Genomic DNA, 22,757 nt, shown 5'->3' on the forward strand with positions numbered 1-22,757 from the left:
ACCATGCGATTAGAAGGTTGAAACTTTCAGCCTTATCTCCCTACCGGGAGGGGACAGGGGCTGAAGACTGAGCTCATCATCAATGATTTAATCAATCGTGCCCATGAAATGGAGCCTCCACTTCCAAACGAAGGGGTTCAGAGAGCTTCTAGGTTGGTGAACACATCCACGTGCCAGGATGTCTACCCCACTCCACGGGGACAGAAACTCCTGTGTATGGGACCCTTTTAGACTTCATCCTATATACCTCTTCATCTGGCTGTTCATTCTATAATAAACCAATACATGTTAGTAAAGTGTTTGTGTTCTATGCATTATAGGAAATTATCAAATCTGAGGAGGGTTTTGTGGGAATCCCATATTTGCAGCCAAGTTGGAGAGAAGTATGTATCACCTGGAGACCCACTACTTGCACATTTGATGCACTTGTAGTCCCAGCTACGTGGGGGACTAAGGTGGGAGGACTGCTTGAGGCCAGGAGGTTGAGGCTGCAATGAGCTGTGATAGTGCCACTCACTCCAGCCTGGGCAACAGAGCAAGCCCCTGTCTCAAAAATAAAAATGCCCACTACTGGTATCGGAAGTGGGGACCAGCCTGTTGGACTGAGCCCATAACCTACTGGGTCTGCACTAACTCTGGGTAGTGTCAGAATTGAATGAAATTGTAGGTACCCAGTTCAAGTCCACAGAGAACTGAATAATCACTTGTTGTGGAAAACCCGCACATTTGATGTCAGAAGTGTTCTGTGGTTATAGAAAAAAAAAGTTTCTCCTTTTAGTCTCATATATATTAAAGGAATTAAATATTTAAAAATATACCCACAAAGAAAACACCAGACCCAAATGATTTTTCCAAGTTCTAGCAAATTTTCAATCAAGGATCATTCCTATCTCACACAAACTCCTCCACAGAGCAGACAAAGAAGGCACACTCTGCTACTCATTCTATCAGGCCAGAGTAAGCTTCTTACCAAAACCAGCCAAGCACATTAAAAAAAGGAAAGAGGCCAAGTGTGATGACTCAAGCCTGTAATCCTGAGACTTTAGGAGGCCAAGGTGGGAGGGTCACTTGAGCCCAGGAGTTCAAGAAAAGCCTGGGCAACAAAGGGAGACTCCATCTCTACCAAAAAAGTTTTCAAAAATTAGCTGGGTGTGGTGGCATGCACCTGTAGTCCCAGCTACTTGAGGGGCTAAGGTGGGAGGACTGCTTGAGGCCAGGAGGTTGAGGCTGCAGCGAGCTGTGATAGTGCCACTCACTCCAGCCTGGGCGACAGAGCAAGCCCCTTGTCTCAAAAATAGAAAAAGGATTTACACGCTAATCTTACCCATTAACAGAGAAAGGAAGAATCTTAAACAAAATAATAGCAAAATGAGTCTAGCAAGTATAAAAAAATAAATATACCAGGAACATACTGGGTTTATTCCAAGAATGCAAGTTTAACATTAAAAAAACCTATCAGCCAGGCGTGGTGGCTCATGCCTATAATCCCAGCACTTTGGGAGGCCAAGGCGGGTGGATCATGAGGTCAGGAGTTCAAGACCAGCCTGGCCAAGATGGTGAACCTCCGTTTGTACTAAAACTACAAAAATTAGCCAGGCATGGTGGCAGGTGTCTGTAATCCCAGCTACTTGGGAGGCTGAGGCAGGAGAACTGCTTGAACCCAGGTGGCAGAGGTTGCAGTGAGCCAAGATCGCGCCACTGCACTCCAGCCTGGGTGACAGAGAGAGACTCTGTCTCAAAAAAAGAACACAGAAAATCTATCAAATGAAATTTACCACACAGACCAATGCAAAGCATGAACTCTGGAGCTCTGCAGAGGGGCCCCTCAATTATCCAGCAGAGGCTGGGCTCAGTGGCTCATGCCTGTAATCCCAGCACTTGGGAGGCTGAGGCGGGCAGATCACTTGAGATCAGGAGTTTGAGACCAGCCTGGCAAAAATTAGATGGGTGTGGTTGGGGGGGCACCTGTAATCCGAGCTACTCAGGAGGCTGAGACAAGAGAATGGTTTGAACCTGGGAGATGGAGGTTGCAGTGGGCCAAGACTGTGCCAATGCACTCCAGCCTGGGTGACAGAGCAAGACTCCATCTCAAAAAACAACCAAAACCCCCCAAACAAATAAAATTATCCAGCAGAATAATGATTACAGACATAAATGTGAAGACAAAAATTCCATAAAAGAGAAGATAGGTAAATGTGTGGCTTCCTTAACATTACAATGTTTGTCCAACACACGAGGTATAAAGAAAGAGGAGGCTGGCAGGAGTTTGAGACTACCCTGGCCCACATGATGAAACCCCGTCTCTACTAAAAACACAAAAATTAGCCAGGCGAGGTGGCGCATGCCTGTAGTCCCAACTACTCAGGAGGCTGAGGCGGGAGAATTTCTTGAACCTGTGAGGTAGAGGTTGCAGTGAGCAGTAATCGTGCCACTGCACTACAGCCTGCGAGACAGAGCGAGACTAGGTCTCAAAAAAAAAAAAAAAGGGGGGGAAAGGCCAGGTGTTGTGGCTCAGGCCTGTAATCCAAGCACTTTGAAAGGCTAAGGCAGGAGGACGGCTTGAGTCTGGGAGTTCAAGACCAGCCTCAGCAACACAGTGAGACCCTGCTCTCTACAAAAAAAAAAAAAAAAAAAAAAAAGAGAGAGAGAGAGAGAAAAGACAAAGATAGGTCCACAAAGTGGATGAAGACACTAGCAACATCTAGCTCTATAAAGAATCCTAACAACTCAAAATGAAAACTGAGCCAATGATATAATCAAGAATTTTGCAAAAGAAAACTTGAACAGCCCATAAACATCTGAAATGATCCTCAAGCTCACTGCTGGTCTGTAAGTAAAACTAAGGGTCCGGGCGCGGTGGCTCACATCTGTAATCCCAGCACGTTGGGAGGCCGAGGCATGTGGATCGTTTGAGGTCAGGAGTTTGAGACAAGCCTAGCCAATATGGTGAAACCCCATCTCTACTAAAAATACAAAAATTAGCTAGGTGTGGTGGTGGGCGCCTGTAATCCCAGCTCAGGAGGCTGAGACAGGAGAATTGCTTGAACCCGGGAGGCAGAGGTGGCAGTGAGCTGAGATTGCGCCATTGCAGTCCAGCCTGGGCAACAGAGCGAGACTCTGACTCAAAAAAACAAAAACAAACAAACAAAGTAAAAATAAAAATAAAATAAAATAAGGGTGACAGTGAGAGAGCATTTAAAACTCCTAGACCATCCCAAGTTGAGAATGTAGAATAGGAGCTCTGATACATTGCTGTTGAGAGTGAAAGTGATATAACCATCTTGGAAAATAACTTGGTATTATCTCATCAAGGTGAACTTATACCTCATGATCCAGCAATTCCATTTCTAGGTAAAAGACCCTAACGAGACTTTTCAAACACTTGGATCAGGAGGCATTTACGAGAATATTCAAAGCAATATTGTTTATAACTTCAAAAACAAATCCAAGGAACAATCCAAATGTCCATGGCAGGAAAATGGGTAAATTGTGGCAATTCAAAACAGTGAAAATAATATAACATGCACATAACAAGGATGAATCTTAGCACCAATGCTAAGAGAAAAGTAAGTCACCGAAGACTATATATAATATATACCATTTGTATAAAGCTCAAAACAAGCAAAAATAAAAATCACATTGTTTCAGCCAATATATGTGGTTGTAAAACTCCTTTTATAAAGAAAGAAAAGGAATGAAGAACTGATAATTACAACAATCAGGATAGTTACATCTGAGGCAAAGCTATGGAGACAGGAACAAGGAGGGACAGCAGCTTGAGTGGTTTCTGGTCATGTTCTGGTTCTTCAGTTAGGCCATGGGTGGTTCATTTTATTTATTTATTTATTTTATATATATATTTTTTTCTTTTTTTTTTTTTCTCCTCGCTCTGTCGCCCAAGCTGGAGTGCAGTGGCACAGTCTCGGCTCACCGCAACCTCTGCCTCCCGGGTTCATGTGATTCTCCTGCCTCAGCCTCCCAAGTAGCTGGGATTACAGGGGCCCGCCACCACGCCTGGCTAATTTTTTGTATTTTCAATAGAGACAGGGTTTCACCATGTTAGCCCAGGATGGTGTCGATCTCCTGACCTCATGATCCACCCGCCTTGGCCTCCAAAAGTGTTAGGATTACAGGCGTGAGCCACTGCACCTGGCCTCATGTTATTATTTAAGCCTTCCTATACCTTATGTACATATATATGTAATATGTATCACATAATACCCATTCAGAATTTAGAAAAACTTGAATGCAAAATGGGATTTGTAAAAATATCTTTATGATAAATATTTTCAGTAGAACATTAAACAATACTTTGAAGAATTTAGCTCTTCTCTCCCTGCCTTCAAAGCCAGCAAATATGGGATCATTTTCTATTGTTCCAGTGACTGCAATAATAGCAGAGGCCAAGGAAACATCTCTTGTATGAGAGTTGTCATGGAATCAGATTTGTTGTAAAGAATCATTTATATTCTGGACTGTCCACCCGAAGAAGGAATACAGACAACATATGCATATATAACTTCAAGATTATTGCCGGTTCCTCTATAGCAGCAATAATCACAAAGAAAATACTACCAAAACATCCAAAACAGCCACAATAACCATTAGTGATTTTATTGAAGACTTATTCACAGTATTTTGACCTGAGAAATGGTGATTGTAACATACCCTTTTAGGCGCCTACATTATCTTAGTTAACAGTCCTGTAGTCCCCTCTTAGGCTTCAAGATAATTGTGATTTCATTACACCCCAGATACTTCCAAGTGGAGGCCCCAGACTGTTCTCAGTTACCGCTCTCCCACAGCTGATTACAGACATTGCCTCTGCTTCCATTACCCCAGCAGCTGTCTAGTGCACTTGAACCACAAAATAGGCCCCCACTTCTTTCCTAACCCAGCTCCATCTTGGTAAACTGTAACAGACAGACAGGAGTCCCCAAGGGCACAAAATAAGTTTCTTTCCAGATGATTTTAAAGGAAGGGGGAAAAAGGAAGTGTATATGCTAATGGAGCTTCTACAGCTGAAACAATTTATCTGCAGATGCCTAGCCACACACTGATCAATTTGTCATGCTGCCGTGACTGAAATCTGTGATTCCATCTGAAGGCAGTGAGAAGTACTGTGTCCATCTGAAGGGGGTCAGGGCTCTTACCTGACTAAGCTGATACTTTAGCCCATAAGTGAAACAAAATGGCACTTTTTAAAACTACCTCAGATTCAGTCAAATTTCCAACATCCTGAAATACTTTCTCTCCCAGATTCTCTGCTGGTCTCTAAGATTTGAAAGGAGAGAAAATAAAAATATCAAATTAAAGTGACAAGTTAACTAAGGGAGCTGACTACTGGGAGAAAAACAGAAAACTTGTATGATCCCAAAACTGGATTAAAAAAAAAAAAAGGTATTTCAGGGACACTCATGAGTGGCCACAGCACAAGATCCTGCAGTAGGACTCGCCTGGGCTCGATAGTGTGCTAGCAGCACCGGCACAATCTCAGTGGAGCCCAGAGGGGACAAATTCCCTTGAAATTTCATTCAAAATTTTCCCAGGGTCAGTTTTGAAGAGTACCTGGACCTTTGTCAGCCAGAATGTGTTAAGGAAGCAAGAGTGTTAGGTTTAAATTCTGGGAGGTCCAGGCAACATCAGAGCCACTTCCTGTTCCTGGGAGCAGAAGCCAGTGGGTTTCTGGTCCTCCTTTGAGCTCTGCTAATTCTTGCTGGTTTGAGGTTAATATGCTAGAGCACATGCCCCCCAGCAGACTCCTCACCCTCCTCTTGAAGCTCAGAAAAAGACCTATAACAATGCCGAGGTATCTTTGAAGTGCTCCTAAGACAGCTTCAACGCAGCTTTGGACAAGGGTCACAAAGCCTCAGAGAAACCATAAAACAATCCATATGACACCATAATATTGTTTTGTTCTGGGAATTCTGCCCTTAGTCAAAACCACACAGTCATGAATACATAAACACCACTTTCGGAGCCATCGAATAAAGACTGAGCTCTGCTACACAGCAATGAGCCTCAGCCCAGGGGAAACGGGGGGAAACCAGGGGAGTCAACCATGGCAAGTGCTTCGCCCGAGTGCAGTGCAAGTCTCATTGGTGAGTGTCCACAGTGGCAAGCAGGCCTTGTTTGTAATGGTCTCATCTGAAGAGCTACACAGCAAGGACACTGCAGATATCAGGCCATGCCATCTACATGGTTAGAACAGCCACTGGTATCTAAACTGGGGGCAGCAAGGCCTGTAAAGACTTTAAGAGAAGAAACAGAATCTGGACTGTGAGAAAAAGAGTCTCTGAAGACATCTGACCTGGACAGGCTGCCATCTCTTATGATTATTTCCTGTGTGGCTGTGAAGGTTAACGGGATAAAGCCCTCATTGTCAGCAGTGAGAAGAATCCAGTGGGAATCTGCAAATAAAAATACATACATAGGCAATTTAGTATATATTATTCTTTTTTTTTTTGAGACGGAGTCCTGCTCTGTCGCCCAGGCTGGAGTGCAGTGGCCGGATCTCAGCTCACTGTAACCTTCGCCTCCCAGGTTTACGCCATTCTCCTGCCTCAGCCTCCCGAGCAGCTGGGACCACAGGCGCCCGCCACCTCGCCCGGCTAGTTTTTTGTATTTTTTAGTAGAGACGGGGTTTCACCATGTTAGCCAGGATGGTCTCGATCTCCTGACCGCGCGATCCGCCCGTCTCGGCCTCCCAAAGTGCTGGGATTACAGGCTTGAGCCACCGCGCCCAGCCTGTAGTCATATGTTTCATCATAATAATAATATATACTACAAGCCTGTAATCCCAGCACTTTGGGAGGCCGAGACAGGCGGATCATGAGGTCAGGAGATGGAGACCATCCTGGCTAACACGGTGAAACCCCTCTCTACTAAAAAATACAAAAAACTAGCAGGGCGAGGTGGCGGGCGCCTGTAGTCCCAGCTACTCGGGAGGCTGAGGCAGGAGAATGGCGTAAACCTGGGAGGCGGAGCTTGCAGTGAGCTGAGATTCAGCCACTGCACTCCAGCCTGGGCAACAGAGCAAGACTCCGTCTCAAAAAGAAAAAAAAAAGAAACATATGACTACAATTTTTTTTTTTTCTGAGTGAAGGAATACAGTAGTTGATAATTTCAACTCAATCCTTATCAGATGTTACAGAGAATGGGGTATTAGGAAGACTGGGCATTACTTAGGGTCATGTAGGGGAAAAAGGGGAAAAAATGAAATGATACTTGATGTTCAATATGGCGGCTACTGTTACAAGAATGAGGCATAAGAAAACAACCATGCACCACATCTGATGAATCTGGTATGACTCAGTCCCTTGCCACTTAGGAGTATCCTTTGAACATCCATGTTTACTCCATGTTAGAATGACAATTCTTCAAAGAAATATTCTGTAGGGTGGGTGTGGTGGCTTACGCCTATAATCCACCGCTTTGGGAGGCCAAGGTGGGCAGATCTTGAGGTCAGGAGATCAAGACCATCCTGGCTAACATGGTGAAACCCCGTCTCTAACAAAAATACAAAAAATTAGCCAGGCGTGATGGCACACACCTGTAGTCCCAGCTACTCGGGAGACTGAGGCAGGAGAACCACTTGAAACCAGGAGGCAGAGGTTGCAGTGAGCCAAGACCATGCCACTGCACTCCAGCCTGGGTGACAGAGCGAGACTCGGTCTCAAAAAAAAAAAAAAAAAGAAAGAAATATTCTGCAATGCTGCTATGATCATTACATTTTAGTGCAATATAAATAAATGAGGCTTTCTATTACTTTCTTGCAATTGTTATATACTGCTTTGTAACTCTTTTCTAATTTTTTCATATGTACATTTAACTTTTCCAGCTGGGCTGTAAGTTCCCTAAGGACAGGGTGTATATTTTCCATATGTTTTGGCACCTATACTAGGCCTGGGTATATAGTAGGCAATTAATAACACTTAAGGCTGGGTGTGGTGGCTTATGCCTGTAATCATAGCACTTTGGGAGGCCAAAGTGGGAGGATTACTTGAGGTCAGGAGTTCAAGACCAGCCTGGGCAACAGAGTGAGATTCCATTATCTACAAAAAAATTTTTTTTTAACTTGGCTGAGGCCGGGTGCAGTGGCTCATGTCTGTAATCTCAGCATTTTGGGAGGCCAAGGGGGGCGGATTGCCTTAGCTCAGGAGTTAGAAACCAGCCTGCGCAACACGGTGAAACCCCGTCTCTACTAAAATACAAAAAATTAGCCAGGTGTGACGGCGTGTGCCTGTAGTCCCAGCTACTCAGGAGGCTGAGACAGGAGAACTGCCTGAACCAGGGAGGCGGAGGTTGCAGTGAGCTGAGACTGCGCCACTGCACTCCAGCCTGGGTGACAGAGCAAGACTACATCTCCAAAAAAAAGTAAAAAATAAAAAAAAACTTGGCTGGGCATGGTGGTGAACACCTATAGTTCTCGCTAGGTAGGAGTCTCAGATGGGAGGATTGCTTGAGATCAGGAGTTCGAGGCTGCAGTGAGCTATGATCACACCACGGCACTGTGGCCTGGGCAACACAGCAAGACCCCATCTCAATAATAATAATAATAATAATAGTAATAAATTACTTGTTAACCATCTAGAATTACTGCATGGTTGGTACCCCTCATTTTCATTACTGGCGTAGTTAAAATAGATGGTGGGGGAGGCAAGGATGTTAGGTAGGGTCAATTTCTGAACATGACCTACCATGCAGCATTTCAATGAGAGAAAGGCCAAAAGTCTGCTGAACTGTACTGAGCCTTAGTTTACCATCACAGAGAAGCACCGCTCTTTTTTCAACAACAGGACCTAGATAATAAGGTTTCTGCAAATAAAAAATAAAAGTTGTTAAACTGATTGCAGAAATAATGGAGTTAACATTTTTTGAAAAAGGAATGTGTAAATACTTTTCAAAAAAAACTTATCTATTACCACTAATCAACTGGACTTCAGTTTTAATGAGCTCTTTGCTGCATTATTTAATACAACTAAAAAAATCCAAATAAAACAGCCTTAATTTATTTTTCCTTTTGTTCTACTCTTTCCTCAGGGTTCTTCATCATTAGGAACTGGCTCTCCTAGAATGCAACTAATAACACTAAAAGGAGGATGGACAGCACCCTGAGAGACACAATCTGACGGTGAGAACAGCTGCTTGGCTGTTTCAGATATAGCTTAGACACTTCATGGTTTACTAGGGAAAAAAATGCTGAGTGTCCTAAGTGGTAGAGTAGCAGAGGATTTACATAAAATAAACAAACCGTGGTCAAAATTCATACAGCTTAGAAAAAGCACTAATAAAAATAAATGATTTGTAACTTGTAAAGTCATTAAACACTGGCTGGGCACAGTGGCTCACCCCCTACTCCCAAAAGTTTGGGAGGGTAAGATGGACAGATGACTTGGGCCCAGGAGTTCAAGACCAGTCAGGGCAACATGGCAAAACCATGTCTTTACAAAAAATAAAAAAGTTAGCCAGGCGTGGTGGCACACGCTTGTAGTCCCAGCTACTCGGGAGGCTGAGGTAGGAGACTCACCAGAACCCAGGAGGCAGAGGTTGCAGTGAGCTGAGAAGGCGCCACTGTACTCCAGGCTGGGTGACAGAGACAGACTCCATCTCAAAAAAAATAAATAAATAAATAAATAAAAATAAAGGACAGTTGTATAAGTTATATGTCTAATTTATTTTGTTGTTAAGCACTTTGGGAGACCAAAGGATATGGATTGCTTGAGCCCAGGTGTTGGAGAGCAGCCTGGGCAACATGGCAAGACCCCATCTTGTAAAAAGAAAATAAATTATACGTCATTGTGGTAGGATGAACCATTCCAAGAATATGTCCACTAATTTTTTTTTTAATTATTATTATTATACTTTAAGTTCTAGGGTACATGTGCACAACGTGCAGGTTTGTTACATATGTATACCTGTGCCATGTTGGTGTGCTGCACCCCACTAATATTTTTAAATGAAGTCACAGGAATAAACTGTAAAAGTCAAAAACAACGAATCGTTTATTTCACCTCTTATGAAATGTAACTTTTGAAATTACAGGGGAAACTATTTCTTGCTTTTGATTATTTTGTTTTTTTAACTTTTACTTTTCTCATTACAAAAGGAAGATATGATCAATTTTTTAGAAGTATAATAGGGCCAGGTGTGGTGGCTCATGCCTAATCCCAGCACTTTGGGAGGCCAAAGCCAGTGGATCGCTTGAGGTCAGGAGTTTGAGACCAGCCTGGCCAACATGGTGAAACCTCGTCTCTACTATAAATACAAAAATTAGCTGGGCGTAGAGGTGCACACCTGTAATCCCAGCTACCTGGGTGGCTGAGGCACGAGAATCGCTTGAACCCAGGAGGCGGATGTTGCAGTGAGCCAAGATCGCGCCACTGCACTCCAGCCTGGGTGACAAAGGGAGGCTGTATCTAAAAATAAATAAAATAAAATAAAAGTATAACAGAAAAATATAATGCAGACAGTAAAGTCCCCACAATTCTATCCTCCAGAGATAACTACTGACAACAGCTTAGTTGGATTACATCACTATAAACTAAAAAACTGAGGAATTGAAAGGGCAAGAAAACTTTTTTTCTTTTTTTTTTTTTGAGACAGAGCCTTGCTCTGTTTCCCAGGCTGGAGTGCAGTGGCATGATTATAGCTCACTGCAGCCTCAACCTCCTCAGCTTAGGTGATCCTCACACCTCAGCCTCCCAAGAAACTGGGAATATGGGTGGGTGCCATCATGGCTGGCTAATTTTTTTATTTTTTGGAAGAGACGGGGTTTTGCCATGCTGCCCAGGCGGGTCTCGAACTCCTGGACTCAAGCGATCTACCCATCTTGGCCTCCCAAAGTTCTGGGGTTACAGGTTGAAGCCACCATGCCTGACCAAACATGGTTGTTTTAACCTTAGTTTTTAAAAATATAAAATTTTACATTTATAAATGTTTTAAATACAAAAGATGTATTATTGTTTGCAAGTAACATAGCCTATTTAAAGAAAATTTTAAAACAATATATTTTAAAATAAATTTAAAGTTTTTTATTAGATACAGAAAAAATATGGCAATATTTACATCTAACATCTAATATCTAACTATATCTGTGATTTTCTCTAAAGGTTGGATTATGGAAAATTTTTACTTTCTGTAATGGTTAAATTTTTTTCTTCAACAAGTATATATTACTTTTGTAATTAGGAAAAAAAATACTATGCAGCTGTGGAAAAAAAGATGAAAAAAGAGCTCTATGTGCTCATATGAAGAGCTCTCTAGGACATACTATTGAATGGAAAATGAAAAGGTGTATATAGGAAATAAAAATACATAACTAAAGTCTCCTAGTATCCGCATAAAGAAATAAAAATAAAAATGGTTACCTAAAGCAGGAAAGGAGAACAGGCTGAAGACACATGGGGTAGGAGTAAGAGTTCTTAGTATACAGTTTTATTAAAATACAGTTTTGCTTTTAAACCAAATAAATGAATTACCTATAAAAAAAAAGAAGAAAAATTAAAAAAAAATTCTTTAAAAAGTCATAGTAGGAAAGAAATCCAAACCAGTCATCACATTTATAAATAAAATAATTTTTTAAAAAATCAAAAGTATGCTGGGTGCAGTGGCTCACACCTATAATCCCAGCGCTTTGGGAGGCTGAGGCAGGAGGACTGCTTGAGCCCAGGGCTTCCAAACCAGCCTGGGCAACATAGCAAGACCTTGTCTCTATAGTTTAAAAAAAAAAAAAGTAAAAAAAAGTTTTTTAATTAAAAAAAAGTAAAACTCTATTACTGAAAACTTCATGTAGTTAATGTGGCAAAAATCCTCTTCAAAAAAATGTAGGGTTGGGGCCACATGCAGTGGCACACACCTGTAATCCCAGCACTTTTGGAGGCTGAGGCAAGACGATCACTTGAGCCCAGGAGGTCACGATCAGCCTAGACAACATAGCAAGATCCTGTCTCTGCTTAAAAAAAAAAAAAATTAGCCAACTGTGGTGGCATGTGCCTGTGGTCTCAACTGCTCAAGAGGCTGAAGCAGGGGGATCACTGATCAGATTGGTGACATATGAGGAAAAGGACAGCCTTATACATAGCTGATGGGCGTGTGATGATGCATTGTTAAGTAAAAATCTTTGACAGGCAATCTGGCAACTCTATTAAAAGTAGAAACACATATACTCTTCAAATTTGCATTTCTACTTCTGGGAACAAATCCAACAGAAATAAAGGTACTAACACGAATGGATACATATAAGAGTACTACTGCAGCATTATTTGGAGTAGCTAAAAACTAAAAACAAAGTGAATGTCAATCAACAAGGGAATGGCTAAATAAAGAGCATACTCTCAGTAAGAAGTGAAGAGTGCATATCACCCCATTTTTGTAAAAACAATGACTCTCACATACCTATATATCTATGTACACAAAGACCTGTGTTAGATCATATAAGCATGAAGAAAGTCACGAAAGGATCATGTTAAGCTGCTGGTTACAGCAGATTAAGGGGACGATGGGGCAAGGCCATACTTTATATAGAAGGAAAGTGTCCATGATAAAAACATGTATAATATGATCCCATTTGTATAATGTTTGGATATGTATGCATAAAGAAATGCATCAAAACATTTTAAATGAACATAACCTTTTCCTTTTTTTTTTTTTTTGAGATGGAGTCTCTGTTGCCCAGGATGGAGTGCAGTGGCACAGTCTCAGCTCACTGAAACCTCTCCCTCCCGGGCTCAAGTGATTCTCCTGCCTCAGCCTCCCAAGTAGCTGGGATTACAGGCGTCCATCATCATGCCCGGCTACTTTTTATATTTTTATTAGAGACAGGGTTTCACCACATTGGTCAGGCTGGTTTCGAACTCCTGACCTCAGGCGATCCACTTACCTCGGCTTCCCAAAGTGCTGGGATTACAGGGGTGAGTCATGGCACCCAGCAACATAACTTTTTTTATAAGTGGAGGAGTATCTCTATTATATAAGGAAAAGGTTGTCACAATGAATTAACATGATTAATTTTTTTTCGAAATATAAAGAATTATTGCAGACATTTATTTTTCCACACCATGCACCTGGTAAAATCATGATGTAGACTGATATGTGTGCCTATTTGGTTGGCAAGCTAAAAACCAACCAACCTGCAAAGGTGTACCAACTTGCCTGTAACAACATGCCCAGCTTAGTGAAGTTCAGTTAGAGCACCATCTTCCTCATCAATATGTTTCTTGCGGTACTCACCGGCTGCAGGAGCTTTATGTATAGTGGTAGTTCCTCAAAGGAGAATTTACCTGGTAAATGATGTGAACGTAAGGAAGATCTTGAGAGAGTGGATACACTGAAGAGGATTTCCTCCCATTATGCAGACAGTTTGTGAGTTCAGAAAGACACCGCTGCATTTCAACCAGGTTCCTAGATAAAATTTCCACTTCCTTAGACAGCTTGTAAGTTTCCTTTTCACTTTGTAAGTTCTTTTTTTGAGGCAAATGAGGAGGCTCCAGTGTGCTGGTGTGGTCTGGTGTGCTGCTGTGTCTGGGCAGCGATGCTGGCTGGGTAATAGGCTCAGCATCTAGGGCTATGAAGTCATCACAGATACTAGACAGAGGACTCTGGATTTCTTTAATAAGTGTTCTTCCAGGCCTTCCATTCTGACTACTGGTATTAGCTGTCAGCAACAGCCCTTTGTTTTGGTGACAAAAATCTGGGGAAAGACTTTCAATTAACTTTTTTCTATTTGCTTTATTTAATGGAGCACTGAAAGTAGAGTAGTTAGTATGGCTTTCATTTGATGTTATTGAAGGTTCTTCTTCCAACATTACTTCTCTAACAATCAAGCTAATCGCATACTGATCAGACTTTGAAGAAGGAAGAAACGTTGTATCAGTGAGTTTTTGTTTTCCTACCAAAATTAGTAATAGTTTGTCTGTCAAGAAACATATCCCTTTTGGTCTTTCAGTGTTCTCTAATCGAATTTGCTGGATGTTTGGGACTGAAGATGGAATGAGAGAGTAGATCAAAATTATATTACAAGTGTTGGAAGCCACTGCCACTACATGTGCTTTAAGATTAAATGCTATCAGATCAGGAACCAGAATGCCTGGAATAGTGACTTTTCTTGTCATGGTAACTGCTTTCTTAAAAGTCACAAGGACCAAATGTGAAGAATCTTGGCCAGTTCCTGTCAAGTAGTCCTTTTTTCTTAGACAAATAAGAGAATTACCCTCAGACTTATGTTGACTGAAATGTATGTGAGTTAGATCCAGAGGTTCTAAATAGGAAGAAGAAACTGATACTTCAGAATCTGTTTCAGAATCAGTTGCCTCTTTATCAATAGAGGGTACTTCACCAATAACTGGTAAAGCATATGGAGTCGTGTCTTTACTGTTGGGTGGGACATTAAAGGTTTCAGATGCATTTAAGCCACAGATCTTATCCAGTGGAAGCTCAGTGGCTATAGCAACCTGTGAGTCCACAGTTGCCGTGATGGAGCAGACGTGGCTGTCCACATCAAACACCAGGCAGGAGGAGCACCTGTGAAGAGTCTTCTGAGCACTGTCCCAAATATAAGAATGCAGGCTGCTGCCTACTGCCACCACCAGCCTCAGGCCATCCTGGGTCCAACATGCACAGTGAATGCGGCCCTGGGTGTTGATATCTGCCTTTACCTGGGAATTGTCAGAGTGCACATTAGGGAAAATGGAGACACCCTGAGCAGTCAACATAGTCAGAATAGCACATTTTGGGTGCCACACACAGCCCTGGGGAAGGATAGGTAGTGATCCTCTAATCTCACAAGTCTGAGACGTCAGCCATCTGCTTGACTCCATAGGGCTGGGACACAGCTGCCATACAGTGACACGCTTCTCATGCTGGACTGCGAGTAGAACAGGTGTGTCATCTGCAACAGGTGGGGCCCAGGACAACCCACAGACACATTCAAATTGCCCAATGACTTTGGAGTCCCCAAACTTGACCTCTCCATTGTGAAGCTGTAAATCAGTTAGGACAACTTGATTCCCATCAGTCCAGGCAAGGCCATGGATCGGGTGCACTGCTTGATGCAACGCGTTCAGTCCAGTCCTGAGTAGTTTTCCTTTTCCCAGCTCCATCCTTTTGATAAAGGTTACCTGAAATGATTAAGAAGGAAAGTTACACCACAAGAAATCTAGACAAATCTAGAATGCAGGACATTTTATAAGACAACTGGCTTAGCCCCTTCTCAGGTTAATAATGTGGAGAGACAAAAGGACAGGGGAGTATTGTAAATTAAGAGACTACTGAGGTATAACAGGCGAATGCAATGTATATACTTTGGATCTTGAAGAAACAAAATCTTCTACCTAATGAAGACTTTCAGAACTGGGGAAATCTGAGTATGGAATGGATATCAGAAAATATTGTAGAGTTATTAATTTTCTTAAGTCTGAACATGATATTGTGGTTATGCAAGACAAGGTCCTTATTAAAATATACATGTTGAAGTACTTGGGGTAAAATGTCATGATGCCTACAATGTGCTTTCAAATGGTTTGACAAAAAAAAAAAAAAAAAAAAAAAAAAAAAAAACCCAAAATTTTTTAAAAAAAAAAAAAAAAAAAAAAAAAAAAAAAAACCAAATTTTCTATAGACATACAGGAAGAAAACAAATATAGTAAAATGTTAATAATTGTTGAGTCTAGATTGAGGCTATGTTAGTATTTATGGTACTTTCAACTTTTAAGTTAGAAAACTTTCCAATTAAAAATTTGAGAAAAGTCTCTTCCATCATCTAATTCTATTCATCCTTTTACTGCCAAATCAATGAATAACTGATATGCACATCTCTGACTTTATTAGCAATTATTTCAAATCCTTCCAAAGTGGCTTTTATCTCTCCACTGAAATGACACTCAAAAATCACTGTTTCTACTTTATCATATTCAACAGCACTTAATAATTTTCAGAACATTTTCACATTCCCTATTGCATTTTATCTTACAACAATCCTTTACAATAATGTAAAGTAGGTTAGGCAAGTATTATCTTCATTTTTTCACCCTGAATGTTTTTCCCCCAGGCATCTGAATCACTAAAGAAGTACATGCTTAGGGCTGGGAGTGGCAGCTCACGCCTATAATCCCAGCATTTTGGGAAGCCGAGGCAGAAGGATCACCTGAGGTTGGGAGTTTGAGACCAGCCTGACCAACATGCAGAAACCCCGTCTCTACTAAAAATACAAAATTAGCCAGGTGTGGTGGTGCGTGCCCATACTCCCAGCTACTCAGGAGGCTGAGGCAGGAGAATCGTTTGAACATGGGAGGCAGAGGCTGCAGGGAGCTGAGATCGTGCCATTGCACTCCAGCCTGGGCAACATCAGAGAAACTCCACCTCAAGAAAAAGAAAAAAAGAAAATAAAAAAAAGAGAGAAGTACATACTTAGGCTGGGCACGGTGGCTCACTCCTGTAATCCCAGCACTTTGGGAGGCCGAGGCAGGTGGATCACCTGAGGTCAGGAGTTTGAGACCAGCCTGGCCAACATGGTGTAACCCTGTCTCTATAATAATACAAAAACTGGCCGGGTGTGGTGGTGCATACCTGTAATCCCAGCAACTCGTGAGGCTGAGGCAGGAGAATTACTTGAACCCAGGAGGTGGAGGCTGCAGTGAGCCAAGATTGCCCCACTGCACTTCAGCCTGGGTGACAGGAGCAAAACTCTATCTCCAAAAAAAATGAAAAAACTGTTCCCTCCTACTCTGTGCTAGCCCCTCTTTAGCCCCTCCTCTCCCCCATTTCAAGGCCTTGATAAAAGCATCATTAACAATTTGGTGTGAAGCCTCTGAAAATGTTAAAGAAAGACACAAAGATATATAGGATTTTACATGTTATGGCTTTTCTTTTAAACAAAAAATGGGGTGGCCGCACATGGTGTTTCATGCCTGTAGTCCCAGCACTTTGGGAGGCCGAGACGGGCAGATCACCCGAGGTCTGGAGCTCGAGACCAGCCTGGTCAACATGGAGAAACTCCATCTCTACTATAAATACAAAAAATTGGCCTGGTGCGGTGGCTCATGCCTGTAATCCTAGAACTTTGGGAGGCCAAGGCGGGCAGATCACAAGGTCAGGAGATCGAGACCATCCTGGCTAAGATGGTGAAACCCCATCTCTACTAAAAATAAAAAAATTAGCCGGGCATGGTGGCGGGCACCTGTAGTCCCAGCTACTAGGGAGACTGAGGCAGGAGAATGGTGTGAACCTGGGAGTCGGAGCTTGCAGTGGGTGGAGATGGAGGCACTGCACTCCAACCTGGGTGACAGAGTGAGACTCTGTCTCAAAAAGAAAAAAAAAATTAGCTGGGCATGGTGGTGCATGCCTGTAAGCCAAGCTACTTGGGAGGCTGAGACAGGAGAATCACTTGAACCCAGTATACCCGGGAGGTGTCAGAAGGTTGCAGTGAGTCCTGAGATCTTTGTGCCATGGGCACTCCAGCCTGGGGCCCCAACCAAAGATCCAAGAGTGAAACTCTGTCTGCCAAAAAAAAAAAAAAAAAAAAAAAATTTTTAGTATCTAAACAAAAATTCTGGGCCCGGCGGGCAGTGGGCTTTCAAGCCCTGTATATCCTCATGCACTTTTGGGAGGCCTGAGACCCCGGAGGATCACGAGGCTCAGGAGATCGAGGACCGCATCCTGGCTAACACGTGAAACCCCCGTCTCTACTAAAAATACAAAAAACTAGCCAGGTGAGGTGGCGGGCCCCAGCCTGGTAGGCTCCGGCAGGAGAATGGCATAAACCCGGGAGGCAGAGCTTGCAGTGAGTGGAGATGGAGGCACTGCACCCCAGCCTGGGCGACAGAGCGAGACTCCACCTCAAAAAAAAAAAAAAAAATTACTGGGCCAGGTAGCTCATGTCTTTAATCCCAGCACTTCGGGAGGCAAAGGCGGGTGGATTACCTGAGGTGAGGAGTTCGAAACCAGCCTGGCCAACATGGCGAAACCTTGTTTCTATTAAAAATACAAAAAATTAGCCAGGAGTAATAGCACACTCCTGTAATCCCAGCTACTTGGGAGGCTGAGACACGAGAATTGCTTGAACCCGGGAGGCGGATGTTACAGTAAGCCAAGATGGCACCACTGCACTGTAGCCTGGGCGACAGAGTGGGACTCAAAACAAAACTAAACAAAATGACTATTGGCCAGGCACAGTGGCTCATGCCTGTAATCCCAACACTTTAGGAGGCCAAGGCAGAAAGATCACTTGAGCCCTGGAGTTTGAGACGAGAGACCAGCCTGGACAACACAGCAAGATACTGTCTCTACTTAAAACAAAACAAAACAAAACAAAAAACCCCACAACAATCTACAAACATATATAAAGTGATGTTTAACCTTATTAGTTATCAAAGAACTGTGTAAACTGGCAGTACTCATTTTTTTCACCACTCATTCTCTTCTAATATATTTAAAATGAATTCCATTCCAATCTCTTCTCCAAAACATCTCTCACCAGGCCACCAGTGCTTCCCTGTCACTGAATCTAAATGACATTTTTCAGCCTTGTTTTACTAACTGTCAAAGGCAGAACTTGAGAAGTTGTCTTCAGACTCTAAATCCAAAGAAATGTATTCTCTACCAACCTGGTGATTTGCTTATCTGTAAATTATTTCTCATATCTCCTTGCCAGCTTTGTCCTTGTTCCTAGGATCTTTTACTTTTTTTTTTTTTTTAAAGGTCTATTATGCTTTTATATATAATGTCAGATTAAGTGGTTCTGCAGCAGCTTGCTAAATGGAGAAAAAAGTCCTGTCATTACTAACGAACAAAACTGTGATCTCTATCCCACTGGTCTTATGAAAGATAATAAATGTTTTCCCCCTAATATCTACTTATATACTTTAAAAAGACTTTTATTGATAAATAATGCATGATACACTTTCATGGGCAGAGAAAATTCCTAATGGGCCAATTACATCCAAGTCAATTTATATATTTTAGGATACCAAGTTCAGTCTAATGTCAATGAGGGTGTGTGTGGCCAGGGTAGCACAAGACAAGGATTTGGGAATAAAAGAAAAACAAACATGGGAATGTTTACTGAGGTTATTTTTTTGGGGGGCAGGGGCATGGAGTCTTGCTCCGTCACCCAGGCTGTAGTGCAGTGGCATGATCTAGGCTCACTGCAACTTCCACTTCCTGGGTTCAAGTGACTCTTGTACCTCAGCCTCCCAAGGAACTGGGATAGGCGCCCAACACCATGCCCAGCTAATTTTTATATTTTTAGTAGAGACAGGGTTTCATCATGTTGGCCAGGCTGAAACTCCTGACCTCAAGTGATCCTCCTGCCTTGGCCTCCCAAAGTGCTAGGATTACAGGTGTGAGCCACTGCACAGGCCAGTTTACTGAGGTTTTTAGAAGAATGAATTTTAATATTGTCATCTTCAGTAACAAGAAGAAATGTGGCACATTTTTCTCAAAAACGCAATAATTACAAAACTCTGCTCCATTCCTTTCTACTCCTGTGTTAGATCAGGTTCTGACTTCTCCCTTTTTATTAGGATAAAACAAGGAGAGGTTCCCTTGATACCAGTCTCTACTTTCCAAATGAGCCTGCATACTATGTGTTGTTGGGTAGAATTATCTTTAAAAAAAAAAAAAAGGCACAGCTGTGATCATTTTGCTCTTCTGCATAAACACCCTTGATGAATCCCCACATTTACAGTACATATAAAAAAGCCTCAAAATGTCTTAACAAGGCATTTAAAGTCTTATATTATCAGATATTGATATATCTTTCTAAGTTTATTCTCTGATCATAAAGGGCATACTGGGGAATTTGGAATCTTGGGGGAACCAGCATATATTCGAGTGACAATATGCAGAATGGACCTGAGAAGGAAGAAAGCTGACAAGTAATTTGAATGCCACAAAGTGAAAGTGAAGCAAGTTTGCAACTATTGCAGTAGAGAAAGAAGGTCATTATTCAGGAGATGCTTCTAAGGCAGATGGAACAGACAGTGATATCAGATAGAATATAAGCAGTGAGGAAGAAAAAAGAATTAAGGATAACACCCAGATTTTTAGCTTGAGAAACTGCTGAATCATTAACCAGAGCATGTTTCAAAGGCAAGGAAGGCAGGGCAGGCTGGGTGCGATGCCTCATGCCTATAATTTCAGCACTTTCAGAGGCTGAGGCAGGCGGATCACCTGAGGTCAGGAGTTTGAGACCAGCCTTGCCAACATGGTGAAACCCTGTCTCTACTAAAAATACAGTATTAGCTGGGCGTGATGGTACGTGCCTGTAGTTCCAGCTACTTGGGAGGCTGCAGCAGGAGAATTGCTTGAACCTAGGAGGCGGAGGTTGCAGTGAGCCAAGATTGCACCACTGCACTCCAGCCTGGGTGACAGAGCAAGACTCCATCTCAAAAAAAAAAAAAGAAAAAAAGAAAGAAAGAAAGAGAAAGGAAGGGCAGTGCAGCACAGTGGCCAACACTTGTAATCCCAGCACTTTGGGAGGCTGAGGTAGGAGTATCACTTGATGCCAGGATTTTAAGACCAGCCTAGGCAACACAGGGAGACTCCAAGTCTACAGAAAAATTTTTAAAAATGAGGTGGGTGCTCACTTTGGCAGCACATATACTAAAATTGAAATGATACAGAGAGTAGCATGGCCCCTGCACAGGGATGACTTGCAAATTTGTGAAGTGTTCCATAAAAAAGAAAAGAAAAAAATAATAAAATAAAATAAAATTAGCTGGGTGCAGTGTCACACACCTGCAGTCCTAGTTATTCTGGAGGCTGAGAGGATTTGAGCTCAGGAGTTCAAGGCTACAGTAAGCTATGATCACACCACTGCACTCCAGCTTGGGTGACAGAGTGAGACCCTGCTGGGGAGGAGTGGGCGGCGGCAGTAGGGGAGGAACGTGTGTAGTATGTGACCAGTTGAAATTAACATGTGCTTCATGTAAGATGTCTACATGGTACCAATGTACCTTAGGCAGTCAGAGGTAAGGATCTGGAAATCGTTGACTCAGGGTTAATAATTAAAAGTCAAGGTGGTGGAGAACCTCACTGTTAAAGATCAGAGGGCCAGGAGGACCAAGGTTTAAATGACCTTCAGGCATTCCCCAACGCTACTGATTTTGCCTGAAACTAATTGTGTACCTATTGTTTCACAATCTCCAGATTGTAAGTTTTCTTTTTTTTTGAGACGGAGTCTGGCTGTGTCGCCCAGGCTGGAGTGCAGTGGCGCGATCTCGGCTCACTGCAAGCTCTGCCTCCAGGGTTCATGCCATTCTCCAGCCTCAGCCTCCGAGTAGCTGGGACTACAGGCGCCCGCCACCACGCCCGGCTAATTTTTTGTATTTTAATAGAGATGGGGTTTCACCATGTTAGCCAAGATGGTCTCGATCTCCTGACCTCGTGATCCGCCCGCCTCGGCCTCCCAAAGTGCTGGGATTACAGGCTTGAGCCACTGCGCCCGGCCGAGTGTAAGTTTTCTGGAGAACATGAAATCAAGAACCCTGGGTGTTTTAGGAGGGAAAAGACCACTGTATTAGTTCAGGTCTCCGGAGAGGTGGTCAGAAAACCACGAGCTGGTGCTCAGTATATAACCATTTAATTGTGTTTTTCATCTTCTTTAAAGACAACTCATGATGAGAATCAAGAGATTCAGGTGAGCTGGCATTTCCAGCAGGTTTAAACAAAAGTATATCCCTCCCCCAACTTGTTTTCCAAGTTTATTGTATTTCCACTATAAAATGATTTCAAGTCCTTTACACTTATTTGAAAACAAAAATCATACACAGGAAAAAATTAAGAAGAGTTAACGAGAAAACATTCATCCAAAGAAAATTACTACATCCCTCTAGACTCTTCTATGCATAGTTTGGCTATCAGACTTTTTCAGTCATACTGTGCAACTTTGTATCACGGTTTTTTCACTTAACATTATATATTAGCATTTCCCCATGTTATTTAAAAGTTTTACAAATTAGTTTTAGAGGCCACTTCACATACACTCAGTGAAGTGACATAATGTACTGGACTGCTCCTAGCTGTACCCAACTTTATCCCGCTATAAATAACGCCGGGACCGAGGTCTTAATGCTTAAAGCACTTCCTGACTTTGGATGACTTCCTTGGGACATATTCCCAGGAGTATTATTCACTAGTCACAGTCATATTCCCTCGTTTACACCCACCCCCAGCTCGGTCCTCATCCCGCGACCCCGCACATGCGGCCCGCCCCATTCTCCTCATCCTCTCTGCTCGCCTGAATCTCCTCCCTCCGGCCCCCCATCCCCCAAGAGCCAGTCCACTTCCCTCCCGACCCCCTACGGCCTCCCCACACCCGCCAGGCCCGGCAGCAGTGGAGACAAAATACCTTAGCTCTCACTGCCTCACAAAAACACCACTGTCCCTGTGGCCGCCCAACCTCACGCCGCCGCAGATAAGAAGCTCTGGTCAGCCACCGGAAGCACCGGCCCTCAGTCCTCTGATAGGTGGGCGGTGATATCTGTCCTCTGATAGGTGAGTGGTCCTCTGATGGGATAGGCAATCTCCTAGATGGCCCCGTCTATTGGTTTTTGAATGTGCACATTAGGAGAGGGTTCATCCCACTGGCCAATAAGCTCTGGCTCTACCGCGTGGATGGCTGGGAGTTGTAGTCCCCGTGAAACCACAGACTGCAAGCCCGCCACATTTTCCCTCCCTTAAGCACTTGAGCTCTTTCCCCACTTCTCCTGGGTTCTCTTGTCTAAGGAGTCCAGGAGCCCTAGGATCAACACGGCTTCTTA

General features: G+C 42.9%; 1 protein-coding gene across 3 annotated transcripts; it reads right to left on the bottom strand.

Moving 5' to 3' along the window:
• Positions 1–4,591: 4,591 nt before the first annotated feature.
• On the bottom strand, positions 4,592–22,452 carry WDCP (WD repeat and coiled coil containing). 3 transcript variants are annotated; one of them, XM_017893348.1, is made up of 4 exons: positions 22,346–22,452; positions 13,281–15,116; positions 8,700–8,817; positions 4,596–6,410 (listed from the first exon to the last, which is right to left on the bottom strand). In XM_017893348.1, exons 2-4 carry the CDS (start codon positions 15,096–15,098, stop codon positions 6,181–6,183), a joined length of 2,166 nt encoding a protein of 721 aa, XP_017748837.1. In that variant the 5' UTR covers positions 15,099–15,116; positions 22,346–22,452; the 3' UTR covers positions 4,596–6,180. The 3 variants fall into 3 exon arrangements, with proteins under 3 accessions (XP_017748838.1, XP_017748837.1, XP_017748840.1); XM_017893349.1 differs by lacking the exon at positions 8,700–8,817 and having other exon boundaries at positions 4,592–6,410; XM_017893351.1 differs by lacking the exon at positions 4,596–6,410 and having other exon boundaries at positions 8,736–8,817; positions 13,231–15,116.
• Positions 22,453–22,757: the final 305 nt, after the last annotated feature.

This window comes from Rhinopithecus bieti, unplaced genomic scaffold (assembly GCF_001698545.2).
Source record: "Rhinopithecus bieti isolate Rb0 unplaced genomic scaffold, ASM169854v2 scaffold_23816, whole genome shotgun sequence".
NCBI classification, from domain to species: Eukaryota; Metazoa; Chordata; class Mammalia; order Primates; family Cercopithecidae; genus Rhinopithecus; species Rhinopithecus bieti.